We start from the raw sequence: 25323 nt of genomic DNA, 5'->3' as shown, positions 1-25323 counted from the left end.
CACCTAAGTTGTTGGTCGCCTACCTCAATTATTCCAAAGAAGAAGAAGAAGAACCCCTGAAGAGAAAAAAAACTTACGCCAGAAATACCACAGGGCAGCTGGACTTTCAGCCCTGGCTTTATGGGACTGAAACGCACGGATAATCTATATGACAGAGCAATTGAACTCTTTTTGAGGAAGGAAAGGAGGATGGATTTTGTTTTCAAATAATCGGGATTTTGGTGAGTAAAATGTTCCTCTTTTCCTAAATAATATTGCTGTTTTATTAAGTTGATGCTCATTGTATGTGCACAGATGTAGGAGGAGAATTGTGCACTTCAGCAAAGGCATTTATTCTGGCTGCACAAGTATCTATCTGCTGTGCAACAACTCTTTATGTGCATATCTGCATAATAAGATTTTTTTTTGTAGACAAAATAGTTATTGAGAGGTGGATTGGTTCAGGCGGATCTGTTCTGAAGGCCTTAGTGTGAAATGCACGGTCCGCCACTGGGTTATACACACACACACACACACACACACACACACACACACACACACACACACACACACACACACACACACACACACACACACACACACACACACACACACACACATGTTTGTACAGCTATATGTTGTGAGGACATTCATTGACATAATGCATTTCCTAGCCCCTTACCCTAACCCTAACCATCAAAAATTAATGCCAACCCTAACCCTTACCCTAACCCTAACCCACACCACAACAAAGCCTAACCCTAAAGAAATGTTTTTGCACTTTTACTTTTTTCAGTAACAACAACATGGTCAAGAAAACACTGTTTCTCCTACTTAGGACCGGAAAAAGGTCCCCACAAGGCACGTCGTTCCACGTTTTGCTATCCTTGTGGGGACATTTGGCCCCGACAAGGATAGAAATACAAGAACACACACACACACACACACACAGACTGCTGTTGCCAGCAGCTGGTAGGCACAACGTAAAATTTCCTCTGGAATTTTCTCGTTTTTATCCTTAGTGATGCTTGACTCTCAGCTGATGGGTTGCAACCTAAAAGTGGCTTGTTTTTGGGTGGTTTGCCTAAATAATGATAAAATTCACACTTCTTACAGGATAACAGGATTAAATTGGTTTATTTCAGGGACGGGCAACTTATTTTCCCCAAAGGACCACATGAAAAATTAGCTCTATTATTGATGCCTGAGACTTAAGTTACTGAATTAGACTCAATAACAATAATCTCTAAACATAAAGCACATTGCTTTCTTTTTCTTTTTTTTTTTTTGGGGGGGGGGGGGGGGGGGCAGTTATATGGATAATTTTTATGCACTACTGCTACTCTGTAGTGTTACTGACTTCGCGTTTTTAACTATTAGACCAACTGATATAACTGAATTTCTCAGGAACAGAGAAACACATCTCTGCAGTCAACATTCAGAAGCACCAACACATCTGTAACAAAAGTAAAGTTTTTCAGTTCTGTCAAAAAAAAAAGTCAGAAACATTTAAGATCTCACAGACGTTTCAAGTTGAGACTCTTGATCATGGAACATTTTACAAGTCTTATCTATAAAAATCAAAATGAATCCAGTGAGTTTTGGGAGAAAAGACGTGTGGAGATAAATCAAGTAGAGGCCTGTTGATTTTGTGGGAGCGGTGAACATTTGGTGATCCAGTAGAAAAACCAGACTAAAGATGAGGAGGAGAGAGGGAAGCTTCCTGCTCCCGTCATGTCTGGAATCACACTGCCCCCTTCAGGCAAGCAAGACCACCAGACAGTCCAAACTCTTCTCTGCATCTCCAGAATTTACAGATTCTGACCAAAAAGACAGTTACAGCCCACCTCCTGTGCCCTGTTTACAGATCTTCTCAGTCAGTCAGACTTCAGTGGAAATCTTTTTATTTTTAAAACAACTTGTCGCACAATCTGACAATACAAAAAAAGAAAAAGAAAATCGACCACACACTGAGGTTTTCCTAGCTTATTAACTAGGTCTTCATTCACATTTGATTCCACATTTGTTAATAAATTAATCATCTATTCATTAGCCCTGTAACTCCAAAGAAACCTCACAGAAAACAACAAAAAAAACCCTCCCGCAGAGTTTAGGCCCAGATTCCCAGCATCCCACTCGCCACCACTGTCCTGAGCTGACGGAGACCCTGGCGTGACGTCCATCTCACGTCTCCTGAAGCGCTGTGCGGGGTGGAGTGCATTTCGGTAACCGTGCGGGGATGAAGTGACGGGACGCGGCTGACGGCGACCTCGCGGCCGCTCTCGGCTCGTCAGCGCTTCCCTCAAATGGCATCGATGCAGGTTGGTTTGGTTCCAACATGTTCGCCGTGCGCGGACAGGCAGGCACGGCGAGTCGCGCGCAGCGTTAAGACTTTCGCCAAAAACAGTCCATCTGGCCTCAACAAATTACGAAGGTATAAAAATGCACGGTGTCCTATTACGAGTATCTACAATTTTCCTAGACGAAGACTTCAGGGAAAGAAAGGGAGTCCTGGGCAGCTGATTGGCTGCTGCGGCGGTGGCGGCGGCGGCGGCGTGTGAAGTGGTTCTGTGTGGGGCGTCATGTCAGAGTCGCACGGGGAGATGTGTCGAGCGCGGCGGCTCATGTGCGCCGGGCCTTCTGTCTCTTGGGCTGACGCTTGGCGTCGTCCAGAGCGGCGGCGTCGCTGCCGGCCTGCGCCATGCTCCTCACGCCCTGGATGCGGTTGGCCAGCTGTAGCAGGAGGGGGATCACCTGGAGAACGGGTCGGAGGGGGGGGGGAGGAGTTAACGGGAGACGGAGCAGAGGAACGACGCCACGACTTCAGAACAGATGGGTACCTTCTCGTGGTTGTACGCAGCCAGCAGGAGGAGCAGTGTGAGCGGCAGGGCGATGTAGGAGCCCTGAGCCACGTCCTGGTCAGGCACTTTACGCTGCGCAGCGGAAACAAGCAGAGACGTGCAATCTGAGTCAACACGAAATTAACCTTCAGATCTGATGTGGCTGAGTTTATGGGTTTTCCATTTCCAGCCGTTGTCTGATGAGCTCCAGAAAGTTTTCCATTTAAACAACACAAACACACACACACAAAAAAAAACCTTTTTCTGGACGCTCGAGAGAAAATTCTAAGAATCCCTTGTCAGTGCTTGGTCCAGTCAGATTTCTTATTCTCCTGTTCTGCTGTATTTAGCGACGGTAAATGTTCCCCAGCAGGCGTCAATAAGGTTATCGGCCGGCCTCAGTCGGGCTCTGACGAAACAGGAGATGGTTATCCGCCCGTCAGAACGGCTGCTTGTTGTTGTGTTATTCCAGAAACCGCGGCAGAAGAGGCGAAATGGACTTTTTCCATTAAAAGCGGTAAATGGAGCTGTGTGCTTGTCTGGATGTTTTCTTCTCTCTCACAGATTGAGTTAGCAATATTTTAAAGGGCAGCAGCAGGAAACATCTGGCGGGGCCGCGGTGACGCCGTTTCCCCGCATTTAGGGGAAGTCAGGATTCAACAAATAAGTAAATCAGGGAAGTTTAATGGAGGCTAATGAAACTTTTAACTCGCTGCATTACAGGCCTGGCTGAAGTCGGCGTTGTTGTTGGCGCTCTCGTCCTCCCACGCCGCTGAGGGCCCTGCAGATATCGGATTGAGACGGCTGGACGAAATCACACTGACAGCGACCTTTAACCACCAAATCACTTGGTCAGTGGACACGTGGGCCAGAAGTTGGAAAAACTCCTCTGGGGCCGGTTTGGAGACCTCGTGTTGACGTGATCGGAGTGACTTATGACTGCGTGTCACAAAAACCCGATCAGCACGGAGGCTGGATGTGCATGCTCAACCCGTGCCTTCAGGAGGCGACACAAACAAATCACACACACACACACACACACACGGGGGGAAGGTGCGGGTCTTACGGCGGGGTTGAAGGGCAGCGTGACGTGCTTGTGGTATCCGCTGGAGGTGAAGGTGACCTGGGGCAGGGTGAAGTCGTACTGCGAGCGCGACAGCGTGGAGTACAGCATCAGCACGTAGCTCTGGAGGAGACGCAGCGACACGCGGTTCAGATGCAGAGTCTGGAGAGGCCGTTGAGGTTCTGCAGACTCGCAAGGCGGCGTTACCTCTCCGTCTCTGTCCAGAGGAGGGAAGTGGAAGAACAGCGACTGTCCCAGCGAGACGCTGTTGATGGGATTGTCCAGGTTGTCGCTCCGGTAGAGCTTCACCTGGATCAACCGAGAGGGGAGAGAGAGGGTGAGGATCTGCGGTGCGTTTTTCCTCAGTCATAGCGGCACTGCGGGGGGGGGGGGGGGGGGGGGCCTCGTACCGACAGCGTGGGGAGATGCTCGGGGGACGTGATGATGTTTCCACTGAGGTCGAACTGATTGATCTGCCTGAAGGCGATGATGTTGACCCCTTCAATGTCGCTGCTGCCGACCTGAGAGGCAACACACACACACACACACACACACACACACACACACACACACACACACACACACACACACATTAATGCACAGACGGAGCCTTGTTCTCCTACAGAAAACGCAGAGAGAAGCTTTTGTTGGAGTCACACGGTGTGATAATAACAGAGAATTAAGTGGGTTTAAGGCGTTTTCAGCAGCGCCAGAGATTAGAAGAAAACTGCTCTTTTCATACGAGCTGAAATTATGAAGTGAGAGGTTTAAAGTGTGGCGACGGGATTATCGCTGCTTTTGTTCGCTGTGTAGAAACTAAAGGGCCCGTGTGATGAGGCGGCTGATAAACGGTAATCACCGGGTTCCCACAGTCACTTCAACAATTCAATTACTGAAGTTTTACGTTCTCTCCTCTTTAGTTTCACTGACAAAGTGTGACGCTGGAGAAGTGTTCAGACGCTGTTGACCTTCACAACAAAGCTTCATTCAGAGGCTCCAGATGCAGAGCGCTGAACTTTTAACACGCCGCTTCAAGTCATTGTCAGAGGCGACACTGAACTCCGACCCCGAGCTGTGGGAGCAGCATGAATGAGAGCAGCCTTTTCAAAGTGTTGTGAGATGAGCAGATATGTGAATCCAGGCTCAGACACATGAAGGATGAGTTCATAAATTCAACCTGATATCTCTGCCCGAGTTCAGACTCATTCCTTTTTTTTTTTTGTTATGAGGTGCAGATCAAGAGATCAGTGAACAATCGGCACAAAAACCCAAAGGTGAAAAATTAAATTTAACTTATTGGTTTGAAGTATCTCCAGCTGTAAATGGAAAAGCTACTACAGCCTTCTCCACAAGAAGAGGAAAATGTGGACAAAGTGTGGCCCAACAATATCTTTGAAGATTTTATTCATAGAATAAAAAAAGTGCAAACAAACACTATGACTGAAAGAGTGTGGAGCGCCGTACCTCGACAGCTCTGTGCTGCGGCAGCGCCCGCTCGATGTGGTCGTTCCCTTCTGCTCGCAGCTGAATCAGATACTTGCAGCCCGGCTGCAGGAGAGCATCACATGGTTTGGTTCATTTATTAAAAAAAAAAAATACAGGGATTGCACTGCTGTTCTTTTTTTTTTCTTTTTTTTTTTTTCTGCTTGAGGCGGCGGCTTCCTACCAGCAGCCCCCTCAGCCGGAAGCGGCCCTCCTCGTCGGTGACGGTGTCCTCGCTGTAGAGGCTGCAGTCTCCCTGACCCACCGCCTCCACGGCCACGTCCCGCTCCGCGTCGCCGCTCAGAGACTGGACCGCCCCGTAGCAGCTGAGGAGGAGGAGGAGGACGAGGAGGTAAACACACGCTGCGGAACGCCGCAGACTGCACGGGGCGGCGCGCGGCCACTTACCTGTACGCCGTCTTAATGCCGGTGATGTCGATGCTGAGGTTCTGACCCTCCTCCACCGTGATCATCTGGGAGGCCGGCTCGAAGCGGAACTCCTTCATCATGGGCTTGAAGTAGTACTGACCCGGACTCTGAGGACGGAAACGCAGCGATTACATCAAATGCCGCTGCAGCACATCCACACTCAAGGCCTGTTCGAAGTTCCTCGGTGCAGGGCGGATCTCCCCGGGGGGGTCGGAGGGTTTCTGGAGGACGCAGCCAGCAGCAGGGGGGGGGGGACAGTTAAAATTTCTAAGAACTGCAACAGAAAACTGAATGTTAAATTCAGATCTTATTGCAGAATTTAAGCTCTTCAGGTGAAAGATGCTGGGACGCCCCCCCCTCCCTCCCCAAGGAGCCGTGTTCAGGTCGCCATATACACGACTTCAGAGGCAGCAGTTATCGATTCAGGACGTCTGCCGGCAGTCGCTTTGGTTTCTATCAATCTCCAGCTGATTCCATCTGTGCAGATAAAACCCGCCTGCTTATAAACCTTATAAACTTCGCTCTCTGGAGCTTAGCTTCGCCTCACCTCAGCAGATTTAGGCAGGAAACTTCGTTCTGCGTCGGAATTCTTTAACTTCTCATAAATATATCACGTTATATTATATCACACAACACAAACAAATCAACTACCGAGGAAGTCATGATTAAAAAAACAGCCAGACTATTAATACATTCACATTTTTAAAATAAATTCAGTGTGAAAAGGAGAAAGGAAGAGGAATACTGTGGGACTGTGACTCGCGCTCGGTGGGAGCGCAGCGGGTTTGCAGTGATTCACAGCTCGGGCGTCTCACCAGGTTGCTGAAGGTGAGGAGTCCGGAGTCCTGCGTCAGGAGGTTGGAACGGAACTGTCCCCCGCTCAGAGACAGCAGGACGCCCGACAGAGGCAGGCCGTCCTCCGATTTGATCTGCATGCACAGATTTTAAGAAAGCAGAAGGGAGGAGATGTTAATAGATACGATGACGGAAGAGAGAGCCGTTTGTGACTCAAATCATATGGAAAGTGTTGTAATGAGACGGACAGGAGAATCGGTGTCTCTGGTCTCTGAAAGGAGGAAAACTAGCTGCCCGCCACTCTTTAAAGCAGCGTATCACACAGTCGGAGAGAGAAACCAACACTGATCGCTCGTGCTGCAGCTAATTACAGACTCTTTCACAAAAAAAAAAAACCTGATTCAACTATCCATGACTGATCTTTTCTTTTAATCACATTTCTCTACAACAAACAGGAGCAACTAACAAAGTGCTTCTGATCATTTCACGTCCGTCCTGTTTAGCAGGAGAAGTAAACATCGGCGTAGAGCTCAACTTCCAGCTTCATTACCGTGCGTCTCTTGAAGGGCGATCTGCTGTAAAACCCTAAAAACAGCAGAGCCGTTGAAGCCGCTGCGGCGCGGTGCCGCAGTGTTCGAGGCAGCGGGGCGGGTCCCGTGTTACCTTGAAGGTGACGCCGGCCAGAGCGAAGGCCTTGAAGTCTCCCCGGGTTCCCTCCACCGGGCTGAGGACGAAGCCCTCCTTGCTGGCGCTGATGTCGTACTGCCGGTCGCTGTGCAGCGGCCCCACGCTGACGGGAGGCAAGCAGGGACGAGTGAGGACAGATCGCATCTGTGACGCGCATACTGATGCCTTCTATAAATCCGCTCTCGATGTTGCACATGGACGTGTTTACAGCTCGAGGAAAACAGTGTTTTAGGAGTAGCCTCGCTCGTTTAACGATTACTGCCCGTGTGCGGGGGAGAGGCCGTGTGCGTCTGCAGGAGTGTACACAGCGGCCGTAAAAAACTCCAATAAATGTATAATTTGAGCCGCAGTAAATAGCAATTAAGTGCTGCAAGTCGCAGGCCGAGCCCCGAGTTTTACTCCCCGACAGCTGCGAACCGATCTGCAGAGGAAACATGTCGGTTCAGCAGCTGCAGCCAGAGGAGGAAGACCCTCCCACAGGAAGTCAGCTTCATCACTAACATTTGCTCCACACTCAGGTGAATCAATGATGATCACGATCAACCCTGGCTAATGATCCTGATACTGTTTAAGTTTCTTATTCTTTGGTCAAACTTATTATTTGGTAAAAGTGCTGCTATTTTAAAACTAAATGTTTTAGAGGATTAAATGTGAACCTTTCAACAATACAGATGATTGATCCATCCCGAGCTTTCCCGACTGCGACACATCAAAGCGCCTGCTGGGGAGAACGTCGATGACGGCGCTCGCCCGCTGCTCAGCGGACGGGGCGGATTAGCATGCTAACCTTTTAACCCACATGTTAATAAGTTGAGTTGATCGAGTCAGAAGGAGAGACGCTCAAACGGATAAAAAAGCAGAAACCGATGAAAAGCCGAGGCAACAAACTCAGTCATTAAGGTTCATCCTTTGGGGACCATAAATTTTTACTGCCTGGCGATTGGTCCAGCAGTTATTTCAGTCCGGATTGATGCCGGCGGCGGCGGCTAACTAACCATGACTGCCAGGAAGATCACTTCCTGGAAGTCTCTCTGGTCACGAAAAGCTAATTATTTTAAAGCCAGAGCTTCAATGTATTTGTGGATTTCCCAGTGCTAAACCAGGGGGGCCAAACATAAGGCCTGTGGGCCAAAACTGGCACGGAAGAAGCTCCAATCCGGGCCGCCAAACCACCACTGATTCAAACAGACATCTTAAGACCCGGAAAGCCTCAGAACTGAGGCGTTTCTGCCGGTTCCTCTACCTGTAGGCTCCCATCTCGTTGGTGGCCACAGTGATGAGCGGCGCGGCGGCTCCTCTCTCGCTGATGGAGATCTCCACGCCCTGCAGCTCCGGAGACACCTGGCCCTCCAGGAAGAGCCCCGCCCGTCCCGCAATGTCCACCAGTCGACCCGGACACGACTCTGTCGGATTCACGTCACGTGTCGCACCGATTCATCTCGACAGGAAGATATAAATGGAAAAAAAAAAAAAATGGCGGCTCGTACCTCCGGTGATGGTGGCCTCCACTTCAGGAGGGTAGAACAGCAGCTCCTTGGAGGACGGCGTCACTGTGATCTTCTCGCCAGCCCTGTAGGTCAAACAGAGCGAAGTCAGTGATTTTCGCAGCCTCGTAGAAGAGGAAAGCGAGTGAACGCACCGCGCCCAGTAGGAGAACTCGTAGTGGAAGGGCCCGGTCAGCTCGTCGGCCTTCTCCTGGATGGGCGGGCTGTCTTCTTTGGCGGCGCCTTCCTCCTCCGCCGCGCGGCGCTCCCGCTCCAGGCGCCGCGCCTGGATCTCCTGCAGCTGCTGCTCCTGCCGCTGCTCCTCCAGGCTGCGGAGCGGCCCCAGCACCAGCGCCGGCTCGCTCTCGATGGACGACCTGACGGGAGGCAGTCAGCGTCACCGGCGACGCATTTACACGCGACAGCATGAGAAATCATTCAACCGTGTAAATGTGTCGCCGTTGCAAGCCGAGTATTGCCAAAAATGCAAATTCAGCTGGGTTAAAAATCTGATTTGTTACTTGATGGTGACGGTGACGTCCAGGATCTTGTCGGTGGTGATGAGTCCCGTCATGTGGTGCCGGACCGCGGTGAGGGTCAGGATGCTGGGGGCAGATCTGCGGCAGAGGAGGCGGTAACTGTCATTAAGGAGCAGTTCCGGCGAGCGCTCGTGCAGGATTCCGTTACTTACGTGTCGTAGGTGTAGAAGTCTTGCTCGAACTGGTGGCAGGAGCGAGGGGTGACTTTGTAAATACCTGGACAAGCCATTTTTTCACTTGATTAATTACTTTGTTCCGGTGTTATATTTAGAGGAGTGTGACGCGGACCTTTTGGCTCAGAGCGCCGCGCTGTAAAGTACGCTCGGGGGAACAGTTGGTCCGCGCTGATATTTCCTCAATATGTTAATCGGGACTATGTTTAGCAAAACGAGGGGTCGGGAGGACGGCGCTCACCAGGCTTGGAGAGGCAGAAGCGGTTGACTCCCTTGGAGAGGTTGTACACGCCGACGTTCTCGGGTTTGCTGCCATCTTGGAAGAATTCCTGCGCCAGTGATCCAAGATTGATTAGCAAAAAAAAAAATAAAAAAATCTGCTACTTCGTATGCTTAACGCCAGGAAAGTTCCCGTTCCTCACCAGGGTGATGGCGTGAGACAGCGAGCAGCGCAGGATGTAGCCGATCTGCCTGAACTCCACGCCCGAGACGTCCGAGTCCAGCACCTCCACCTCCATGGACTTGTGCTTCCAGCACCACTCCTCGTGAGAGATGCCCACTGCCGAGCAAGAAGCAGGCAGTCAGCTCAGACTTTAAATCCACGGCAAAAACGGAGACTCGAAAAGATACAAAAAAAACCTGTCACACTAGATAAAGAGGAAGCATCTCAAGGCGCCGCGATCAGATAGGCTCCGGTACCTCCGCAGAGGCGTCGCCTCATTATCTCATCTTCAAACAAAACGCTTAAGAAAGTAAACTTCCCGCGCCGTTTTGGCACGGCGTCACTGTAAAGCGGGGTAAATAAGCCTGGAAGACGCTGCGCGAGCACACGGCTCGGAGGCAAGACCAGCAGATTGTTTGTATTGAGCGGGGAGTGAGATGGATGCAGCACCGGAAGCTACAGGAGCCATCTGAACGACGGCGCCTCCTCAAAGCGGGGAGACCGTACAGAAGCTATGATCGAAAGCCGCTGATTACAAACAGATTCCTCTGCAATAATTACAGGGCTACGAACGTGCTTTCTGAACGGACACGTGCACGGAACACAGGAAATCAATTAGAAAGAGTTGCTATGAAAACTTGCGTGCTGATGTTGCACTTATGAGCTTTGAAAATGTTTGATTTGCACAATTACTGATGATAAACGGGGGGGGGGGGGGCAGTGTTTCTGCTGATCTCCTTTTACAGGCATTGCATCAATCAGTCGTCTGTCCATATGTATTCCCGAATGCTCCAATTGTTTGTTTGTAGAACCACTTCCACCCGTTATGATCTGGGATCAACAGCAGTCCTTCTATATTCACCAACCTTTATATTTTCCTGGCAGAACGTCGTCGAAGGAGAAGCTGAGGACGTCGCTGCTGCCCGACAGAGCCACCGTCTTCCTCTCTCCCTGCCGGCTGACCGGCTGCAGGGTCACGGAGAGGTCGTCGCAGGAGGCTGGAGGCCAAGCAGACGAACTTTAAGTTAGTTCAGGGGGGAGAGATCCGCTCAGTCTGAGCAGCAAAGCTCTTATAAAAAAAAAATATTTTAAAAAAATCGTGGAGTTTTTACCGAGACAATAGACCTTTCCGGAAACCGAAGCCATGAACTGGGTGAAGAGCAGGTCTGTGAGGGGCCGGTCCACCAGGGAGACCTCCAGCGCCGGAGGCTGCAGAGCCAGGCCGGCTTTGACCTCGGCCTCGGGGAGAGAAACCTGCACGCATGAAAGAAGGAGCAGCGTTTCGCCTCAAACCACTGAAGGAGCACTCAACCACATCCTGGACCGACGGCGCGCAACGCTCCGGTAACTCAGAGACACATGAAACTAAAGATGAGCTTCTTCAGATAACTGGAGGCTGAAAGTAGAAAATTCAGGTTCAGCTAAAAAATTAAACTGAATTTGTCTGTATGGACATTAATACTGGATTCTTTTCTTTAAAAAGTAAAGATAGACATACTGAACTCTGCTGTTCATCCCAAGAATACACACAACTTTTTAACGTAGTGACATTTAAAGGAGAAATGCTTCCCAGAAACATTGTAGTTTATAAATAAGCTTACATATCGACCCCTTCATGACTTCAGAGGTCGAGCAGCTCAGCTCAGAAGTCCTACCTGGACGCTGTAGTCTCCGGGTTTGGCCTGGAAGCAGAAAGCCCCCTGGGGGTCCGACTCCACGGTCCGACCGGAGGCCCTCTCCTGGTCCTGGGGCGTCAGGGTGACCTTGTAGCGACCTTGCTGCTTCATGCCTTCGGGCAGGCGGCTGACGGAGATCTGGCCGCACACGCTGAACCTGCGCCACAGGAGGGTTCAGTTAGTGACGGAGTGAAGCGCGGCTCGCCGCCGGTCCGTGCCTCTGAGCGCCGCGGCTACCCTGCGGTGACGATGTCCGGCAGCTGCGGCGTGTTGGGCGCGATCTTCACCGTGATGGGCTCAAACAGCATGAGCTCCTTGTTGACGCGGATGGTGTAGGTACCGGCCGTCATGTTCTCCAGCCGGAACGACCCGTCCTCTCTGCTGACAACTGCCGAGAGGAAATCCCCAAATTCGACGACACGTTAGAGGCAAAACGGCGCTCGTGCCCTGACTCGGACCGGGGTCCTCCGCACCTTTGATCTGGTTGTTGAGGGAGACGGTGGCGTCGGGCACGCCCTCGCCGCCGGCGCTGTTCAGAACTCGGCCCGTCACAGAAAAGCCCATCACACGGAAGATAGGCTGCGGGAGGAAACAAAAAAAAAATTCAAGTCAAATTTAAATACCGCGCAGGAAACGTCTCCGTGTTTGCAAGCTGACGCCATTTCTTACAAGAGGAGCGACACAAATGAGGCTTTACCTCCAGGATGAGGCTGTTGTGTTCCACCTTGAAATTCATTCTGGAAGGAGCGACATCAAAAGTGATCCTCTCCCCTCTGTAGAAAGGCACCTGAAGGGAAGGAGTTCACACGGGCGGCATTAGGCACAAAAATAACTCCACTTACATGAAAGAGGCGGCGTTTAGCGAGCAGACAGAGAAAATAACATCCGAGCGCTGCTTTTGACTGCGGGGAAGCCGCGGGCGACTAAACGCTGCTTCAGTCTGAAATATTTGAATTTAAAAGAAAAAAGCTACGGAACAAGATGACAATGTCACGATTTTCAACAAAACTACTTTGAGTTGTATAGTTTAAGGAACGTCAGATGAACCCAGCCTCGTTAATTAAATTACATCAAACTAAATCTGTGAACTGAAGACTTCTGACGCTGCGGGTCTGTTTCTGGTGACTGCCTTTAGTCAAAGTCACTTTCTGAATTGACTTTTTAATAAATATATCATTAGTAATCAAGAATACACGCCAGCACGGTGAAGATCACACAGAGGTTCACGCAGAGGGCATCTCCAGTTTGACTTCAGGCTTGGAGATTCTCCCTGAGCGTGACTGGTTTCACATTGGATACTCCAGTCACAAAACTTGTCTTTGAGTTTAATTTGTTGTCTTTTAATTATAAGTAGGTCAAAATGTTATTGTTTATCTGTCTGTTTAGCCTCATTATCACCAAGTGACCATGAACTGGAAGCATAGACGTTGGATGGATGAAAAGAAGGAAAACTTTTAAAAAAAATGTCATGAGGGGAAGTTTGTGGAAAACACTGCAGCCTCGTCTGGTGGCAAAGGCTCAGAGGATCTAAAGCTCAGCAAAGTCCAGCGGTTCTGCAGCGTTGATGGAAGTTTGGAACACGGCCAGTAAAGACTGTGCTGAAGTGAGTCCCAGGCAGACAGAGGACAAGAGCTTCAGGTGATACTGCCCAGGCTTTATGATGTATTTGTGGTTAAAACGCTGTATTCTTTACAAACAAAGTCTAGTTACGAGAGTGTTTTCATGAAAGTCTGAGAGATGGGAGTGAAACTTTCTTTTGCTACTGGAACTCACCACGGTGTACTCGCCGCTGGCCAGCGAGGGGAAGATGAAGCTGCCGTCCTCTCTGGACAGGGCGCTGCACAGATAGATCAGGGAGCTGTCCCCAGAATCCGCTCCTTCCACCGGCGACATGTTGCAGCCGCTGATGTCCTGGAAACCGCCGCCATGAATCAACAATCAGGACCAGAGAAACGTCGAACCGCGGCGACTTGCCGACCCGTAACCGCTCGAACTGAGAACCGGATCCGGCTCCGCGCCGCTCCTGGAAGTGTGCTCACCTCTCTCCTGACGCCGGGCGAGTACAGTAGGAAGGTGACCTCCTTCATGGGCTCTCCATCACTGCGGACCTCCCCCGAGACGTCGTAACCTCCAACCACCAGCTGGTCGGCGGCCGGGGCGTTGGCGGTGGAGACGTGCACGGAGGTGGCGCTCTGCGGAGAGACGGCAAAAGGTCGCCGCGCGAGTTTAGAGCCCGGGGGCGGAATAATGGCCCTGTCAGGAGCGCTGTGATTACCGCTGGAGATCATTAGTTACAACCCCGCTAACCTGACAGGGAACCTTATCAGCTGAGCAGGTCGATGAATAATGAAGTTCTCTGCCCTCGGGTGACGCAGGATTAAAAAAAGGACTTGGGTTATCACACATTTTCTACAGTACTAACGATATCACCGGGACGGGGAGGTGTGACCGACCACACACACACACACACACACACACACACCACTCGGCATGTTAATGCTTTGTTGGAGTCTGGCTGCCGCCGAGCAGCAGTAATTACACACCGTCTGATCCGTCACACCTCTGCTGGAAGTTTTTACCTGCTGGAGAGATTCCTCTCTCGCTCTCTCTCTCTCTCTCCATCACCACCTCCGGCGCTCACATGGGACGCCTGGCTTACTTCACTGTTTTCTCAGTGTTAATTAGCGGTGAAATGGGTTCCGAGGATTTATGTTCTGTCGTGACGGGAAGTTAGAGTAGAAATGATCACGTGACCTGCTGAGCCGGTGTTTTCTGTCTCACATATAAAACTGAATGCTACGGAAATGTAGAGAACACAAATCTACAGTATGTTGGGTTTTTTTTTTCAGTTTCAAACTTTCACTCAGCAGTTTGTCCACCATGACTTCAGCTTTAATTTAATCCACTGCTTCAGTGATTCCACATTCTGTGCAGCTCTCTCAGTACACCGGTTTCTTTTTTCTTTTGACAGATTCATCTTCCTCTTCAGCCTGAGGCGCCGTCATTTTCTCTCCTGCTGCTTGCTAAATAAATGATGCGCTTTCAATGTAAATGCTTCAAATGAGCCGCTTTGTGGCATAAATGAGTGAAATGCTGACTCTTCTGTAGTTCAGACATACCGGTTGGTAGAATGAGCGACACTCAATCGGAATGTTGCAGGTTCAAATCCCTATCTCCCAATAACGACATGTTAAAGTGACGTTGAGCAAGACTCTGAACCCCAAACTTCTCCTAATGGTTGGACTGAGCTCCTTGTATGGCAGCTGTCGTCGTGGGTGAGAATAGCTCAATGTGATTAACACCGTAAAGTGCTTTAGGGGCTGGCCAGGCGCTGCAAAAGTGCTGAATGAGTTAAATCCATTTAGAAATCCATTAGATTTGTTTACTCCAAGAGTCCAAAGACAGTTATCTGTGGTCATTGGGTGCTTCTGAGTGTGTGGATGATGGACTGGTGGCCGCTCCAGCCTGTACCCTGCCTTCCCCTATAGTCAGCTCCCCTGGGACCCTACGACGGATAAAACTGGATAAGATGCTGAAGATGATGTTAGTTTTCTTTGAAAAGGCCTTCTGCGCAGTCACAAAAAACATGCTCCCTAAACCAGTTCGTCTGTGGATTCAGAAACCGACCTGCTCCAAAGTCCAGGAGGGATGGGAAGCTGTGATGACGTAGCTCCCAGGCAGCACTTTGGAGAAGGTGTATCTGTATGAACAAGGGCGGAAGAACAACGATGAAGCAGCAAATACGTTACGACGTGTCTTCACTGCAGAATCATTTGTGTCTGATGAGCAGAACTTACTTTCCTCCGGGCTGAGTGACGACGCTCTGGAGTTTCTCCTCCGATCCCGTCCGGCTCAGGTGGATTTCTACGCCTGCTGGACCCAGGAGATGGCCCTTACTCAGAACCTGAACGTCACACAGCACAGAAGCAGATTAAACCCTGAATTTAGACATTCATCATTAATTCAGTTCCAACAACTTTATCACTTAGACATGGTTTACATAACAATGTTTCACGTGAAAATGCATCATTATTGTATTTTAGTTTGAAAATAATGATCACTTCCATGACAGAAACACTGAAACCAATGTAGTTAGCATGTTGATCCACTAGTGGGAGCTAAAAACTAACAATGACAGTACGTGGACATCATTAGGGACAGGTAGCAAAGTTCAAAATTCAGTTTACAAGAGTATTAATTTCTATAGAATACTACAATAGACAGGGGGAAACACATATGGACCTCTCGTAACAATTTAACAATGAACTCACTGATCCCGAGACCGAGAACCCCGTAAAAACAAAGTTGATGTCCTCCTCTTTGGTACAGATGTCAGTGACTCCATCGACATGGAGGTCAACGCTGGTCGGCTCTAAAGAACGGAACAGAATAGAACCGCAATAGTTTATTAATCCCAGAAGGAAATGACAGGAGACAGACTGTAACGTCTACATCAGGCTGGATTAATACATTCTGAGTTGTAATGAACTCACCAAAACTCCACCCGAGTGGAGGCTCAATCTTCAGAACAAAGTCTCCCTGCATTGAGGAGATGAGTGAAAACATTAGAAGCAATGCCGGAGGAAAACAATCAGCAGTGTTTCAGTGGAAGATTCTCATACCTTGTCATAAAGAGGGATCATGAAGTATCCATTGATCGGAGCACAGTCTGTTTGGTATTTTAATGAGCCTTGTTTGGTGTACAGTTTGATCTGTGCAGACAGAGGACAGAAATCAATGCGTATGCAAATAAAAGTTTTGATTGCATTTACAATGCTTTACTGCTCTTTAAACAGACGATTCAAACTGAGTTCAACAGAATAGAAATACTTTATTTAGAACATAACATGTAATTATGTGGTTATTATATCACATTAAAGTCAGGATATATACTGGAGTAGAATGTGGAAACAGAGTTTAAGAGTGGCTTATTACCACCAGAAGAGAACAGTCTCTCTGAATTAGTTCATTTCACTAGATTAAGGGAACAAATGGCTAATCCCAATCAGTGAATGAGGAAGGATTAGGACTGCCGAAGACCACTTACCGTCTTCCTCAACAACTCTGACAGCTTTCGGGATTACGTTTAAAGGCCACGTGGAACATATTTTTGCAGTATTTAAATATAAAAAGCTGAATTTTGAGTATTTACACAAGATAAATGTAGCAGCGTGGTTTATACATTACAAAATTCACAGACGGGACTAACTATTTTAACGCTAAACGAGATTATAGCCACTCGTGTAAGATTGTTGTCAACGGTGGGGCAAAATTAGGCCGATAAAGGTCGATATATCACGAGTTTCATTCAAACTTTGACGGTTTAATCTTCTAACCTTTCCCTCACTGACAGCGGAGCTAACTGTTAGCCACATGCTAACTAGCTAGCAGTCGCTCTCTCACCTCGATCAGAGAGTAATTAATTTCAACGTCGGATTTCACGAATCCGCCGCACGCCACCACGATGTCCTCGGAGGACGCAGCCAGGAGTTGGGAGTAGATGAGACAGAATAGAAGCCAAAAGGCTCCGGGGTCCGCTCGAATGGTGATTCTCAGCATTTTGGACCGACTGGGCTCAGCCGCACGCTGCTTCCGGTTGAGGCCCAGAAGGCTGCACAGCGCCCTCTGGTGGCCCGGAGGAGGGCAGCTTTCACCCCGCTTACCTCTGACAAAGACGGAGAAAAAAAATCAACATTCTGCACCGATTTATTAAAATATCTTGCTTTGGAAATTTAATGAAGAATTTGGAGATTTTCATAGTGGTTACGGACACGTTTAAATAGTGCTTGCTTCTTTTTCAATATATTTTTTTTTAGTTAATTTCTTGAAAATGTGCCATAAAGGCAAAAAAGTTCTGAAAGTGTCCATCTGAATACACGTGTGCATATTAAAATTGACCAAAATTCAGTTCACACAAATACTTTATTTTAAAAGTTGTCAACAATACAAAGACATGATAAAGTAAAACACTTTTTTTTTATGACTTAAAACACCCATAATCCCAAAGCTGCAATAGTGTTACCAATATAGTGTTACTTAGAACGAGATTACAGATTAGCTTTTAACAGTCGCAACTGTATAAATGTTAGTCAAGTAAAGACAAAATGAAGTAGGCAAACAATACTGTAAACACAAACGACAGTGTCATTGATTTGAAAAGTGCACAAAAGTCCAGTGTTTTAAAGCAATTCAAGCCCTTCTTAGAAGGAAAACTCATTGGAAATATTCACAAATGACCCAATATCATTTTGGTTTTTAAATACTTAAGTGCTGCTGCTTGTTCATGGTTTGTGATTGCCATTAAAGTAACATTAAAAAGGCAACTGATGGTCCAAAAAAAAAAAAAAAAAAAGTACCCAAGCTGTAGTGTTTTGAAAAAAAAAAAAGTCTGAAGGAATGCCGCTATGTGAGGCTGACGCCTCACACGTGTGTGGAGGAGTCCGGAGGCGAGTGTGCCAGGAACAGGCCCTCGTTGAAGTTGTTGGAGAAGCTGGTGTGGTAGCTGGGGCTGCTCCTGCTGCTGGTCCTGCGTGGCTGGGACTGAGCCCCCGGAGACCGGACCCCGGACAGACTCTGAGCCTGGCACAGCTTCTGGATCAGGAAGCGCTTGTCACGACCCTCCTGAGCAACAAACAACACATTCCAGTTCGGAAATTCAAGAGGGAATGGAATGATTCTGGAAGCAGAGAAACGGCGACAACCTACCAGGACGAGCTGCTCTCTGAGCTGATCGATGACTTTTTTATGTGCTCCAGCCAGCGCGATCACATAGAACATGGCTAAACTGTAAGAAGAAGTGACAAAACGTTAGCTCAGGAGAAAGAAATGTCATCTGCATGTACCGGACTAAAGCACACACCATGTGACGACGAAGAAGGACACGGCGAAAGCCTCCGACGAGAGCGCCTCCAGCAGGCTCCTGATGCCGCCGGGCAGCTGAGACACGGCGGCCGGCAGCACCTCCCAGGACGTGTGGTACCCCACAAACGGCCCGCAGGCCTGGGAGCAGTTGATCCTGTCGAACACGAAGGAGAAGGGGGAGTGACGTTACCGGGCTCTGGAGGGTCTTGTCTGTGTTTTCCCCGATGTGAGAGCGGTCATGTGGCTCACTGTGCAATGCTGACGGTCACCGGCAGGCAGGCGAGAGCCAGGCCGATCAGCAGCACGCCCAGGAAGAAGAAGTTGGAGCTGGATGCTCGGAAGGGACGCGTGGCCGGGCGGCAGTTGTTTATTAACGACACCTAACAAATAAAAAAGCTGCAGCTGTGAGAAAAACAACCGTCCGCCTGTCGCTGGAATCCGTCTGGAAAAGTCACCTTCTTGATGTAGAAGATGAAGAAGTACTTGATGGTGCAGATGGCCGGCAGCATCGGGCAGTAGAAAGTGCCGATCCAGCAGATGGTCTGGCCGTAGACGATCTCCAGAACGTTCTGAGGGATGGCGAACTCCTGCTGGCCCCACCACTTGGCCAGGCCGCACTCGCAGTGCCGCACGATCAGCCTGCGACCAGACACACAATCTGAGCCTTTCAAGAATTCACGGGGTTCAAGTTTAAAGGTTCATCTTATTATTATTTTAAAAAACAGATGGTCTTTATAGAAAATGTCCAAATCTTTAAATTATCTTACAGTTGACATTATATAGCTGAAAGTCTTGTCCCTATTTTCATATTACAGGCTGGATGGAGGGATGATCTGGGAGAAAGTCGCTGCCGTTACACAATACTGTGTTTCATTATTCATAGCGATACATCAACGATTCAGCAGCTTTATGTTCCAAGAGACTGAGCTTTTTCAATTCATTTGAAAACAAAATGATGGTTTCATTTGATTTTTAACAACTAAATAAAACAAAAACTTTGTACTTATACAATTTCTTTTAGCAATTTTGTTTTAAAATTTGCCTTTTAGCCGTATATTAATGTATTTCTCATGTTTCAAAACAGCCATTTGTGTAAAATTTCAGTATTAAAATGTCTAGCTGACGAGATGTAGTAGAATTTTTAAGCTTTTTAAAAATGGTACAGTTGAAAAAAACACTTTATGTGTGTGTAATACATCTAAAGAGTGAATTGTAGAGTGTAATAGCTTAAAAACTACATCAACTGAATCAGAAGATGTTAAAATAAGGAAGTATTTTCAGATTAAACTTCAGTGGAGGTTTAAGCATTATGTTTCCAATATAATGACATGCCGTTCCTCTTCGAGGTCTTTGAAGTGTTTTATGCTGTTGGAGGAGCGAATTCTTACTTTCGGGGAAACTCCACAAAGATGGTGACGGCGACGATGATGATGAAGTCGAACACTGTGAGCTTGTACATCTCCTGGCCCACCCGGGTTTCCCAGCACTGCCACCACGACAACACGGAGCAAGGGGGGAAAAACAAAAAAAAAAAAACATGCTTACAATGGATCAAGTCTTTAAAACAACAGCATCATTACTGATACGGGAGCAGAATCACCTCTGTGTGTGCGTATTTGCTTTCTGTACACACAACAATGTATCTATGTAAATAATTTCATCATGATCACATTTAAATGAAAAACAACCGTCACTAAGTTCCACTGTCAAGATGATCAGTGATGACAAAAACAAACAAGACAACTGTGAGCCTGTGAGTCTAAATTGAGGGCAAACTGAACCAGAAGTAACACAAAAATTTGTGTGAGTGTTTCATCTGAGGTGGAGGTGAAGACAACTGCATTGAAAACATCCCTGCAGGGACACACACATTCAAACAGGAACTAAACAACGGGCTCACTTTGAATCATCTGCACAGGAATTTACATACTTATGTAATAATACCGGTAATTTGTCACTCACAGAGTAAAGTAAATGGTTGTAGCCACACACACAGGGTTCCTGTTCACAGTGGGTGATCTGAGACCAGAGAGAGAAGAGCAACACGCCGATACTGGTCAGCCGCATGAACACACACCTGTCAGGGCAGAGGAGACAAAAGAAGACAGTTCAATAACACAGTTTACATCAGGACAAGCAAGCAGGATCACTTCAGTCTGCTTTACGTGCCTCATGAGAGTGAACCGGATCTCAAAGGCCGGGGAGTAGTCCTCGTAGTTGATGATAACGGAGAACAGCAGCGGAGTGATGAAGTTGGCCAAGGTGATGACGATCGACGGCAAATATTCATAAATGAGAGCCACGATGAAATTCGCCTGCAAAAACAGCAAAAAATATACAGTTCCCAGCAGGTAAGACTTGGGTTATAAAGGAGTCAGAGAGGAGAAATCCACAGCGCCACATCTCCTTACGTTGACATTCAGCTGTGCCTGCTGGGAGAAGATGGTGGCCATGTAAATACTGTAGAAGCAGGCGGCCAGCACGCCGATGACGAAGATGTTCAGGATGAGGCGGATGAGGTAAATCCGACACTTCTCTTTGCGAGTGCGATCGGCGATTTTCTGCTTGATCCTTTCCTCCTCCAAATCGGTCTGAAGGCGAACAAACATTCATCTTAAAATGGAGCATTTTCACTTTTACTCCCAGACATATCGGATAAAAGTGATGAGTGCTGATATACATGAGTGGAAATTTTTAAAAAGTATCTTGAACAACTCCATAAAAACGAGAATCATCTTTGATGAGCTGGTATCTGATCTGTATGTCACGTTTTAAAAAATATCTTCCAATCTGCTTTGTTCAATCAATCAATCTAAGGGACCAAGAGCATCGATCACCAAAAACACTAACCTTGAGCTCATAGAGCAGACTGCTTCGCTTCAGCCTTGCTGCGTTTTCGTTGGTGATGCAGAAATCCCAGCCGGCGAAGATCTTGTTGCAGAAGCTCTGGAAGCGATCCTCATCCTGCACCAGGTTACGCTTGAATCCTCTCGCAGACCTTTAAGACAAAACAGAAAGAAACATGAATCCATGTCCGTCTGAGGGCATTAAATATGAGAAGCGCTCCGCCGTTTCAGGACCTTTTAACGATCCAGATCAGGCTGAGGAAGAGGTACGCCACAGTGGTGAGCAGGTACGCCAGAGCCAGATTGTACGTGGCTTTAGGGAAGTGGATTTTGTCCGCCTTGTAATGTCCGTAGAACAGGTAGGTCTGCTCCAGGAAGCCCTGTCCAAGAAGAGAAGAACAGATAAATGCAGAAACCGCCTCAGAGGACAGCGGTCAGGGTGAGGCGGAGGGACCTACCCCACCGGACAGCAGGTCGGTGATGTGCTCGTGAAAGATGACCAGACCTCTGCGAGCGCTGCTGGGATACTTGCTGCATTCACTGGCTGCAATCAGAGAAACCCAGATCAGCCAGAGTCAAGACATTCTGCAGGAAAACGTTAGTCCAGTCCAAAATAGCCCAAAAACCTCGCCGTGCGATGAGTTAAAGCGTGAAGCAGCTCCTCACCATCATTGTGCTCGTAGGTGATGTTTCCCGAAGCGGGAGGGGCGATGATGATGGGCAGCATGACGAAGCTGAACATGAGCAGAAAGATGATCAGGTTGAGCATGACGAGGAACCGCAGGAAGGAGAAGTAGGACAGGATCCCCGTGCCGAACATCCCTATTGAGGAACAACAGAGACAAAGAGCACAATCAAAACAAAAACTACAACCGACAGACTTCACGTCTGGATAAACATGGATGCCACACCTCAAGTAATGCCTTGGAGGCTGAGGAAAAGTGTCTTGTGACGGTCACAGCATCATTATCCATCTCTCACCCTCTATTAGGTGGATGTCTCCCCTCCACAGCTTCAGGGAGCTCAGCCACTCCTCGCCATCATCTCTCAGCCTGCGCAGATACCTGCCGGTGTTTTCCTTCCACTGACTGAAGCTACTTAACTTTCCAGCCTCCTCCAGGCGCTGTACTCTTAAAAAAAAAAAACACAGTAAAACAAACACTTTTGAAATGTTTGAACTCATCGTACACAGCCTGCAGTAAAATTCACAGAGCAGATCTGAGCAGATATGCATGAGATGGAGACTTGGTTCTTACTTATTGCTGCGTTTCTCCGCCATGGGCATGGGAAGCTCTCTGATGGGCCGCTCCTCAGTCTGACTCCTGAGTTTCTCGTTGTGTCTGTTCAAAGTGTTCACAGTCCATTTCCCGCTGCCGGAGGAGCCCAGCCTGGACCTCGTGCTGCTCCGTCGCTTGGCGCCGCCGGCGGAGGACTTCCTGCGGTACAGGAGGGACTGGTAGCTGGGCAGCTGGTCCAGCAGGGGGTTGCTGGTGATCCGTCCGCTGCGATCAGTGTAGAACACTTGAAAAGATTGATGAAAATGTGTTTTGATTATTTATGGCTGTTACTGTCTAATGCAGGAGTGTCAGTCGCCACATATAGCCTAATTTCATATATTTATTCAGAATTTACATATAGCCATAAAGCCAGTCGTCATTAGTCTTTGATCATAAAAGTGTGGATTGGAGTCTCTTCCGGGCCACAGGCCTTATGTTTGACAGCCCTCATCAAACATGAATATCATAATAACAACATATGGTAGGAGTGTTCTCTTTTTCTGGTTTTAACATCCGTATTAACATAATCACAGTTTTATAATTAGTAGTAACTGTGAGAATCTTGACTAAAAGCACCCATAACACTCACTCCAGGTGGAGGAATTGATTTTGATTTAATACATTTAAGTAATGTTAGAGAAATGAATGACTTTAAGTCTGGAGCTGGTCTATCTGCGGGGAATTTGCATGTTTTCCCCGTGTCTGCAGTCGGTCACCATCTGATCACATCCCACCCTACGACATGACAACCTTGAGCTTGTGTGGAACAGATTAGCTTGCAAATACACACACGGAAGCAGAAGTAATTATGCTAATCAACATGAAATAACACCTTAGAAAGAATAGTAGGCTTAGGGTTAGTTAAACAGCATAGTATGTATATTTAAAAATGGCTAGAGAAAATGTAAATACTGAGTCAAAAACTGACTTAAGGGGAATCAAAATAAGTGTATTTAGGTCAATCTGCACATCAAAACTGTGCGTCAGTCACATGTTTGACGGCTCTATTATAATGTCATGTCAACTACTGAAAACAGGAACTCAGGAAACATTAGCATAACATAAAAACTGATGTTATTTTAAAGGTTTTCCTCTTTTTCAAATTTGAAGCACTTCAAATTATATTTACATGTGAAATGTTCTTTGTAAAAAATTATAAAAAATAATAAATTATTGTCATTAACAAGGAAATGGCAAAAGGCAGGTTGAAAACATTAAATAGAATGTAGTAAAGCAACTAAAACAATAAATACAGTTATAAGTTGAAAAAAGGAACATGTCAGCTAGAAAAGCCAAATGCTGTAAATATAAAGGTGACTATACTTAATATTCAATATATAAATATTATGAATAAAACAATTCAAGTCAATTTTGAATTTGAATTATAATGCTTTTGAATTAAGCTATGTTTGCATTGTGATACAGAAAAGTGAGGTTTTGAGTTTAAATTGACTGAAATGTGCAAGACGTAAGGTTGTCATGTTATTGACTTCATTGACTTGACTACAAGAAAATGATTGTTATGAACTGAGAGTATTGTGACATTTATCAATGAGCTGGATGTATGTGATAATTATAGGTGTGGATGTATTATAATTATTGACAAGAATTGAATGTATTGTGATAATTATCAATGAACTGAATGTATCTACATGAACTGGAGTTATGATAATTATGGATATCAATATGAACTGATTGAGACATTTTTTTAATAGGGATTTCATTTTTGTTAAAATCCGATCATTTTCCTGACTTCCACTGATTTAGCTCAGAATGAATACCTATGTTACAAACTAAGATATACTCGATTTGCTCTCATGAAAATGTGTACTTTGAGAACAATAAATTGATATTAAAAGTTTTTACTTCTGCTTATTTGAAGGTTTTGCGGACTTAGCTCGGGTTAGCTTAAAGAGTAAAGAGCGCTGAATGACGACGATTAAAAATGAAAATATAAACAGAGAAAGGTTAAAGAGAACCTTCTGAGGGGGTTTCTTACTAAGCGATTACTCGAGACTGAGTTTTTAGAGTCTTTTTTGGAGGATATTTGAGCCGAGTCCGAGGCTAATGTTTTTAGCTAGTTAGCTGAAGAAAGTTAATTTACAGTTTTAAAGCGGCTGAAAAGATTACCTGAGTCGACCTCCATCGTCCGTCCTTCCAGGTGAAGTAAGTGGTTATTTATCGGTGAATAAAAGTAAGGTTTAGCACGGATCGGTCAGAGTTTGGGAGGGTTACAGGAGTCGGCGCTGTTACGGGTCAAGTGGTTCCCCTGTTACTTAGTGGTGATCGACATCCTGTAGCATTCTGATAACGCCATATTTTAAAAACTGGACAGAACTCTGTATCTATCCTGGTGAACGTCGTTTGAAGGCATTCACAGTGAACTTTAAAGAGTCGTACCTATTGTGAGTTTTATTTTAAGACCTGTTATCTGCTGTAACGACGGACACTAAAGGAAGTCGGTCACCAGTCAACAGGGAGACCAGTTAGTTCGAAACACCGGCCTGCTTCATGGAAGATACCACTGCTTTCCTGGAGGAAGCAACTTCCTGAATGTGGATCAACTCACACACCTTTACCTTCACCCTATGCTTTGTAATTGTCACATTCAACTGATTTTGACAATAGATAGGACAGAGATTAAAGAGGAAAATCTCAAAACAGCCTTTTCTGTCTAAACTATTGGTCATGTTTGGGGTTTTCTGTGATTTAACAGCAGAAAGAGTGAGTTACTCTTGATTTAAATTTTA

General features: G+C 47.1%; 1 protein-coding gene across 1 annotated transcript; it reads right to left on the bottom strand.

The window, feature by feature from the left end:
• Positions 1-1872: 1872 nt before the first annotated feature.
• Positions 1873-24850, bottom strand: nomo (nodal modulator). The gene is made up of 47 exons (XM_030094458.1): positions 24704-24850; positions 22553-22817; positions 22278-22426; positions 21963-22118; positions 21755-21840; positions 21531-21676; positions 21301-21448; positions 20862-21041; positions 20620-20765; positions 20413-20527; positions 19839-19936; positions 18906-19089; positions 18700-18830; positions 18449-18604; positions 18295-18373; positions 18016-18210; positions 16993-17214; positions 16212-16301; positions 16083-16128; positions 15861-15961; positions 15387-15493; positions 15217-15289; positions 13629-13781; positions 13363-13500; positions 12287-12376; positions 12063-12168; positions 11827-11977; positions 11569-11746; positions 11026-11167; positions 10780-10911; positions 9894-10030; positions 9713-9800; positions 9451-9514; positions 9281-9376; positions 8915-9136; positions 8763-8845; positions 8519-8678; positions 7252-7378; positions 6609-6722; positions 5773-5900; positions 5549-5690; positions 5347-5430; positions 4293-4403; positions 4090-4191; positions 3886-4005; positions 2820-2912; positions 1873-2733 (listed from the first exon to the last, which is right to left on the bottom strand). The coding sequence occupies exons 1-47, from the start codon at positions 24717-24719 to the stop codon at positions 2602-2604; spliced, it is 5982 nt and encodes a 1993-aa protein (XP_029950318.1). The 5' UTR covers positions 24720-24850; the 3' UTR covers positions 1873-2601.
• Between the last annotated feature and the right edge of the window lie 473 nt (positions 24851-25323).

This window comes from Salarias fasciatus, chromosome 6, assembly GCF_902148845.1.
Source record: "Salarias fasciatus chromosome 6, fSalaFa1.1, whole genome shotgun sequence".
NCBI classification, from domain to species: domain Eukaryota; kingdom Metazoa; phylum Chordata; class Actinopteri; order Blenniiformes; family Blenniidae; genus Salarias; species Salarias fasciatus.
This window is presented reverse-complemented; position numbering and strand designations above follow the sequence as displayed.

Coding starts and splice junctions, on each gene's coding strand:
- nomo (XM_030094458.1), bottom strand. Junction 15,962..16,082: donor TCCACTCGGGTGGAGTTTTG/GTGAGTTCATTA, acceptor TCCGTTCTTTAG/AGCCGACCAGCGTTGACCTC. Junction 7,379..8,518: donor AACGAGATGGGAGCCTACAG/GTAGAGGAACCG, acceptor GCCTCCCGTCAG/CGTGGGGCCGCTGCACAGCG.